The sequence below is a fragment of the Hipposideros armiger genome, unplaced genomic scaffold (genome assembly GCF_001890085.2).
Source record: "Hipposideros armiger isolate ML-2016 unplaced genomic scaffold, ASM189008v1 scaffold_62, whole genome shotgun sequence".
Taxonomy (NCBI): Eukaryota; Metazoa; Chordata; class Mammalia; order Chiroptera; family Hipposideridae; genus Hipposideros; species Hipposideros armiger.
The window spans coordinates 1,085,271-1,093,017 of record NW_017731412.1 but is presented as its reverse complement, the minus strand read 5'-3'; the positions used below and the strand labels follow the sequence as shown (position 1 = coordinate 1,093,017).

At 40.4% G+C, this 7,747-nt stretch overlaps 1 protein-coding gene across 1 annotated transcript in view; it reads left to right on the top strand.

The window, feature by feature from the left end:
• The first annotated feature begins 1,214 nt into the window (after positions 1-1,214).
• HECTD4 (HECT domain E3 ubiquitin protein ligase 4) overlaps positions 1,215-7,747 on the top strand; it is a 143,560-nt gene continuing 137,027 nt past the window's right edge. The window contains exons 1-4 of the mRNA XM_019641571.1: positions 1,215-1,231; positions 1,742-2,259; positions 5,691-5,780; positions 6,672-6,802. Of these exons, the coding sequence (XP_019497116.1) occupies positions 1,217-1,231; positions 1,742-2,259; positions 5,691-5,780; positions 6,672-6,802 (754 nt within the window). The 5' untranslated portion in view covers positions 1,215-1,216. The remainder of the gene's footprint in view (positions 1,232-1,741; positions 2,260-5,690; positions 5,781-6,671; positions 6,803-7,747) is intronic.

The window sequence follows — 7,747 nt, the reverse complement described above, 5'->3', positions numbered from 1 at the left end:
TTATTTTTTATTTTTTTTAGCTGAGCCATCCTGCCACCTGTTGGCAGCTCAGCGGCAACTCAGTTTGGGCCGGGCATCGAACCGCTGTTGCTCAGAGCTTGCCCTCTTTCGCGTGGAACACTTTTTTTAAAATGCAACAAAATATCTTATTTGCTTAGATGTTCATAACTGGGAAGGTGATCAAATTTAAAATTGTGATTTTTTTTTTTTAAACAACATGGAAATATCTCTCAATCTTTGGTTGTTGATCATAATGGTGGAAGATGGTTGCTGATTGTTTTGGGGAGAGATCCTTAAAAAAATAATAAAGGCAGTCTCATTTCCTTGGGTATGATCACAGCTTCAACGTAGTTGATTGCCCTTGAAAAGTGACAATTTTTTAAGGAATCGGAGTTATTTTATTTATTGCCATGTGAAAAATAAATCAAAACGGTAATTTGTGTTTCATGAATCCCGACTAAAGGTAGGAAAATACAGTTTTGTATGACTTGATGGTGAGGAACATTTAATCATTATTTGTTTAAGCTGTTGTTTTAAAAACTAGTTTAAAATGGCCCTTGCTTTTATTTTTTATTAAAAAAAAATTTTTTTTTTTGGCTGAGCCATCCTGCCACCTGTTGGCAGCTCAGCTCGGGCCAGGAATCAAACCAGTGACCCTGTTGCTCAGAGCTCACACTCTTGAGCAAGCTCTTAACCAACTGAGCCACTCGGCCGGCCCCCTAGCTTTTATTTTTAATGCTATGACTTGCAATATAGCTTTGCCCAGTGATACCTACAGTGTTTACATTGCTCTGGAAGTTGTTGCTATTTTATTGGGCTAACTGTTCTTAGGGCAACATTTGAGGTAAAAAAAGTCTTTTGCAGGTTTGTGAGAGACATAAAGTGAACTATGGCCTTTTAAAAGTTCAGTGCTAATGACTTCACAGAATTGTTTTTGCTTTTATTAGAAACTCTGACTTTCTGGTTTACTGAGAGCCAGGCACCTTGGTTGCCCTTCCTTTGTTGGTTATAATAGTCTGTTCATTTTAACCCAGTCAAATTTATATGCATAAACTCCTGGCATCACCAATTTAGTTTAATTCTTTATCTCAATAGCTGGTTTCTTCCTTAGTTGATATAGGATTTGATGGTTTTATTATTCCTCCAGCTGCTGAAAATCTAGAGGAAGCTTCCTGATATTTGTATGTTTTGGCAAGAAAACAGTGGTGGTTCCTGTATGAATATGAACTGGGTAAATCTATACTATGTCACCCACTGAAACATTTGATTAACAATAGTAAGAGTGGAGTGTTCTTCAAAATCAAAGAACAACAATCATTTTTTAGTAGGTATATTTGATTTTAAAGGTAAAACTTTGTTCTGTTTTTACAGAGAATCCACCTGGTAATAGAAGTGAGAGACTTATAACTCAAAGGCATTTAATAAAGATTTATACCTTCATTTTCTGAGATAAATGATTTGAATTAATTTCTGACTTCTGCACTTAACTATTTTCATGATTTGGGTTCTTTTAGTTAGGTCTAATCTCACGTTTAAAAAGGAGCATTAGCAGAAATGCCAGGAAAAAAATCTCCATCAGCAAGTACCTGGCTTTCAGCGCATGTTTTCATATGTGGTTGCAATTAAAATCCCTTTTGCCGTGCGCCATTTTTAGATGCCATCAGATATATTTACTTCCGTAGATGAAAGCAACGGAGAAGGCAGCACTTCCCAACTTCTCCTCTATCGTTTCTTTCCTTAGATTTTAACATTTGAGACCAAGAACCCCACGGAATTAGCGGAACGATTGCGCTCTGTGTGTGGGAATCAGAGCAACGCCTACGCCCGCCTGCTGGAATACCGCCTGAACGCCTTGCGGGGACTGTGGAATGCCCAGCGCCAGCTGGCCTTGGAAGAGCAGCACGAGAGGGAAAGTTCAGGGGATGAAGAAACGCTGGCCCTGCTCAAACGCCAAGGCTTGCTGCAGCAGCCCGAGCAAGCTCCCTTCACGTCCCGGATGGGGCTGCTGCTGGTCTTCCCCCTTATTCAGTCCCAGAGTCGAACAGACCCCTCTCTCTGTAACATAACTGCTGAGGTGCTATTGAACTGCCTTCGTGACTGCCAGCCCTTGAGCTTGACCAAGGAGCCTGCTGACTGTCTCAATGGAATTGAAACTCTACTGTGCTCTTGGCTAGAGGATACTTCCGACACAGGCCGGCACATCCCACAGAAGCAAAAAGAAAATGCTGCTGCTGCCCTGGTGGCTTTGGCATGTGCCAGGTAAGGAAAGTCCGCTGTGCCCCTTGGTGACCCCGTGACTGCTGCTGCCTGGGCTGGGTGAGTGACGAATCGGGCAAGCAGATTCCATGGGAGGCTTAACATTCGGAAGTCCATCTTTGTTTTTGGTGTTGAATTTCACAGCCTTGTTAGTGCATAAGATGCTTTCACCAAAACTTGGCACCAGCAGCCTGAGCTGGAACCCAAGTTCAAGTTTTCACTTTCTGCTGTGCCATGATAACAGCTCAAACAGCTTAAAGCAGAGACTCAACCCTTGCCGTTATCTACTCACCCCTTAGATGATTAGCGTTTTTACATCAGGTCATTGGTGGAGAAGGTTCGATCTGCATTTCTTCTGGAAGGACAGTTAAACATTTGGTAGAGCTTTTGACATTTTTCACGCGTGTCTGTAAGCAGTGGTCAGCACGTGAGTGGGTTATTACTCATCTGGACCCAGTCATGCAGACTTGGTCCACACATTATAGCTTTGTACCCAGATGCTCACCTCCATCAATTTAATTGGAGGATCTCTCTGTGTATATAAGGATTTAGTTGTGTGCTGTCCCTTGTGTATAAGTTGATGTTATTGATCCTTGATCCGCTGTCAATAGGAAGTGTCAAGTGCTCGGACTGACTTTTCCAGGAGAGGAGTCCTCCATTCTTCTGCCCAGTAACTGCGTGGCCACCGGTTCACAATTGGGAGAAAAAGTTTCATTGCCCTTGCTTTCCAGAGACCAATTAGGACTGTGGTCTGACGGATGAGTGCCCCTCATCTGCCCTGCACACTTCAGAATAGTTTCTTGGATGGGATTTTTTTTTTTAACAAAGCTTATGTGGGAAAATTCTTCTTGGAGGATTATGAAGTTCTTAGCTCTAAGACTTCTTCCCCTCTTTTTTATGGTTTTGCACTTGATCTTCAAATGGTTGACGTCAAGCAATTTAAGGCAGAAGGGCACCAGTATTTATCATCAGTTTCTTTGCCCCGAGCACACTGTCATAGCCGTCTTAGGTCCCTGAAAACTGTGGTTGACTGGAAATCCTGACATGAGCTTAATTCTAGAGACGTTATTGTGTGGTACTGAAATTCGTTTCCTTGTAAAGGCACTGTATTGGATGGACTTTTTTTTTGCATAGGCAAAAGACAATCTTGAGCCCTAAATAGATTTGTTAATGCATACATCCCATTTTGAGAAAATTTCAGGTAGGACTGTCGCTAGACAGAGTTAGGATTTTTTGGAATAATTGACTTTTTCATTTTAAACATTTTAAAGTATTGAACATGGGATCATAACTCACTTTTTAATTATGAGTCCAAATTCAATCTGAACCACAGGTAGTTACTGAAATGCTTTATGTATTTGAAATTCCAAATTCCATTCAGCAGAAAGGATGAAATGAATGTCTTTTTTCTTTTTTTTTTAGATGATTCCTATATTCTATTGCTAAGATTATCACCTTTTTCTGGAGTTTGTTTACCTCAGAAGTCACATACTTTTCAATGTTAGATTGGTTCCTCATAACTTCATTAAGAAGCTATTAGGGACATATTATTGAACTTCTGAGATTGATGCTTTCAAAGACAAAACAACTTCTCCAAAATTACATTTTGAAGATGTTCATTCATTCAGCTAACATTTATGGAGCATCTAGGATGTGCCAGGAGCCTCGCTAGGTCTTAGGGATAGAGTGGCTCATGGTCTCTAACCTTACAGTTGAACGGATCAGGGCGATTCATTTTGTCAATAATTATGGCTCACTTCTCATCAGTGGGGATACTGCAGTGAGCAAGGCAGGTAGTCCCTCAAGTTGCAAAGTTTTCATGAGAGCGAGAGAGGCAGACAACCAGCAACAAATAGATGTATAAGCTAATTTCACAGAGGGCCAGTCACTGTAAGAAGACAGAGCAGGATATTTTGATAGAGAATGACTCAGCGGAGACGAGGGGACAGTGTCAGCTAGAGGTACGAGGGAAGGCCTTGACGTTTCAACTGAGGCCTGGATTACCAGAGTCAACCATGCCAAAAAGCCAGAGGCGAGAGGAGCAGCAAGTGGCAGGACTCGGATGCTCTTATGTGCTTGGGGCAGCTGAGGGACGGCCACGCGAGCAGGTTAGCTGGAGTGCAGCGGTAGGAGAGGGGCAGAGGATGAGGCTGGCAGGCCCCGATCCTGCAAGGGCCTAGGAACCGCGGAAGGGGTTTCAGTTTTACTCTTGAAATCAGATTGATTCTGGCAGGTAATAATACCTTATGGTTGGTGTAATGGCTTGAATGTTCCCGTGTGCTCTTGCCCTTTTATTTTTAACCTCACTGTACCCCAGGGAGATATCCCTGTTGGACAGATGAAGAAGCCAGAGTCCATAGGAGTTAGGTGACAGGACTGAGATGGGGCCCCCGGTGAGTGGCAGAGCCAGGTTTCAGAGCCCGTGTGTCCTGACCCCCAACTTGTGCTTTTCTACCCTGTTGGCTGCCTCCCTGCATTATACTGTTCTTTGGTTTAGATCATTTGAACACCAGAGATAGTGAATGGGGCAATTAAGTGAAGGACTCAGCCTGCTTGGTCCAGCGTTAGGTATTCCATTTCTTTTGGGGTTTAGGCATAGGATTCCATTTCTTTTGGGGTTTAGGCATATGATACCTGGCAATTAAAGCCTTGGCTAAGAGAATAAGGCAGTGATCTGAAGTCAGCCCATCTGATACAGGCGATCATTTAGTTCAGGAAATGTTCTCGTGGTGATTTATACTTGGGACCTGGCCAGGTAAGCCTTGTGCATCGTAAAAGCACCTTCTTTTAGATCCTGCTGACCGTATTATAGACTTCCCAGCGCCTCAAGCCTTGGGAACCAAAAGGAAATCAAGAAGCGGTGAGCTCTGAAAGTATTATAATCGCCTACTGCACAGAAGGAACATCTCTCAGCATAAAGTATTAATTATTTGAGCATATTCCTTTTTCAGTCATATTTGATGTGATGGGGTTCGATGAGCTGTTATATAAAATTATAGTTGAACTTAACAAAGACATTAAAAAATTAATCCTGGAAATACTGTTAGACTTTAAATAGAACCTTGTCCTATGAAATCTTTCCTCTAGACTAGAAACTGGCTTGATAATGAAAACAGTATCTAAGCTTAATAGACACATGTTCTTTGTACTTGAGCCTTATGTTTTGAACTTTTGCGTTAGGGGAAAATGATTTACCTTACAAATGCAACAAGAACATCACAATTGACATGTGCTGCTCACATAGTAACTTTTTGTATGAGCCAGTGGTAACAGGTACAAATCAATTGTTGATTTTGTATGACACATCTTCCGATTGGCAGAAGCACATAGATACATTTTGGAAACTTCTCATGCGTTCATAAAATTACCACTAACAGCCTTATTATTTGACTTTTAAATTTTGATGATTTTCTGTTCCCTCCTTTTATTTTTAGGGGATCATTGAAAACTTTTGTCCATACAGTCCATCTGTTGCAGAAACAGACTGATCTTGGGTCCCTGCCTGTAGCTGATGTACTATATAGGTAAGTGGTCCTTTTGGGTTTTTACCCTCCCTCTACACAAGAGAGATTATGCAGACGGTTTCTTTTCATAGGTAGATTGTTGAACTCTTACCAATTAATGATTCATATTTTTAAGTATATTTATCATAAGTGAGAATTTTGTCTCGTCTTTCCTTTGAAAGTATTCCTAGAGCATGTTATTTTTCATGTCTTGTTTTTGTGAACTTTTAAAAAATGTAGTAGCTTGTAATGAATTCTTATTGTAGATTTTGAGTTAATATGTTAAGGTGTAAATGAGAAAGTGAAAATCATTCAAATCTCATTACCCAGAAATAACCAATGCTTTGGTGTATGTGTTTCCCAATTCATACCCTTTTCTCTCTCTCTCGCTCATATATATGTATGGTGCCAAAAAAATGTATGCAAGTGGACACTTTGGTCAACATTGCTCAGGCAGTAGTTCGCCATAATCAGAAGTGTCTGGATGCTGATGGGAACCACTTTGAGCACCTCTTGTAATTGCAGAAGTCACACGTGACTTGTTTTCATCTTTTGTTGTTGATATATTGAGTATTACAGTTTTAATACAGTTTTCCTTCCTTAAAATGTGTATACATTTTTTTGGCACCATATATAGATGTAAATATAATATATAACATATATATATATATTTATATATAACTATATCTATTAATATATTAATATATTTTGTACACCGCTGCAATTTTATTATTATAACATTAAGCACTACTTTGTAAATTTTAAATTTAAAAATATATTGTGAATCGTTTCAGATGTATAGTATCTGTGTAAAACTGTTGTAGTTTTCTGCTCTTTGCAATGGTAGCTAGACTTTTATTTTCTTGCTGAAATAGTCTCAGTGTCTTGTGATTCTCCATTTCCCCTTTTTAGGCTGTTGCTTTTGGAAGGGGGGCCTGGATCCCCCTCCTGTTTGCTTGGTGGCAAACACATAGTATCATGGGGCTACGAAGACATGTTGCCTGCACCAGATAGCAACACTGGCTCCAGTCCTGAAAATAAAGGTAATGGAAGGGTTTTGGCCCTGTGACTCAAATTAAGATGCGAAAAGAATGGTTTTAGATCATTGTGGCAAACGATGTAGATATAACTCTCTATTCCTTTTAATTAAGAGCTCAAGGTTCCTGTACAGTGTGTTCATTGTCTGCTTTATCAGTCAAAGTATAAAAGCTGATACTCAGTGAGGTAAGAAAATGGATAGGTTTTACTATCACAAGGAAAAGGTATCGTCCATACACTTCTGCCAGAGAGGCACGAGTTACTTAAATTGGCTTCTGGGTGTTTGAATTTGGGCATGGGAGCCTTAAGTTGAATTTTGATGTCCACAAGTAGAGTATCAGGTTTTCTGCCTGATACTGTTTCTTTTAATACTTTATTGCATGTGTGTTGATGAACCGTCCTGTCCTAAAAGCAAAAAAGATGACGTTGTTCAGGGAGCATGAAATGTTAAGTATCTCCGTCAAACAAAGTAGGCTGAATTCAAACATTTCTACAGTTTCATAGGCATTATGTATCAGTTTATTCCGTGATCTCAGCGAAAATGGCAGACGCTGTCTTAATTGACCTCTGTTTAACTGACTTGCCAGATGAATTTGACCTCTTCATTCACTTGGTAGATGTACTGTCTCTGCCCTGACCCCCCAAACCCATGGTGCTCTCACTTGTGGAATTGCAGGCTGCTGAGTGTCCACCTTGGTCCAAACCTGTTTTTTGTAATTACTACTTGTTATGACTTTTCATTAAATATTACATAAATGATGAAATAGGAATTTTAAAAACTCCAGGAAATTGTTTCCATTCAAAAAATGGAATGTCTTAGAAAGATTCACCAAAGTCAATCTCTAAGAAATTACTGTTAATGGGCCGGCCGAGTGGCGCGATGGTTAAGAACTCGCTTGGGATGCCAGAGGGCCCCGGTTCGGATCCCACATGTGAGGGCCAGTGACGCT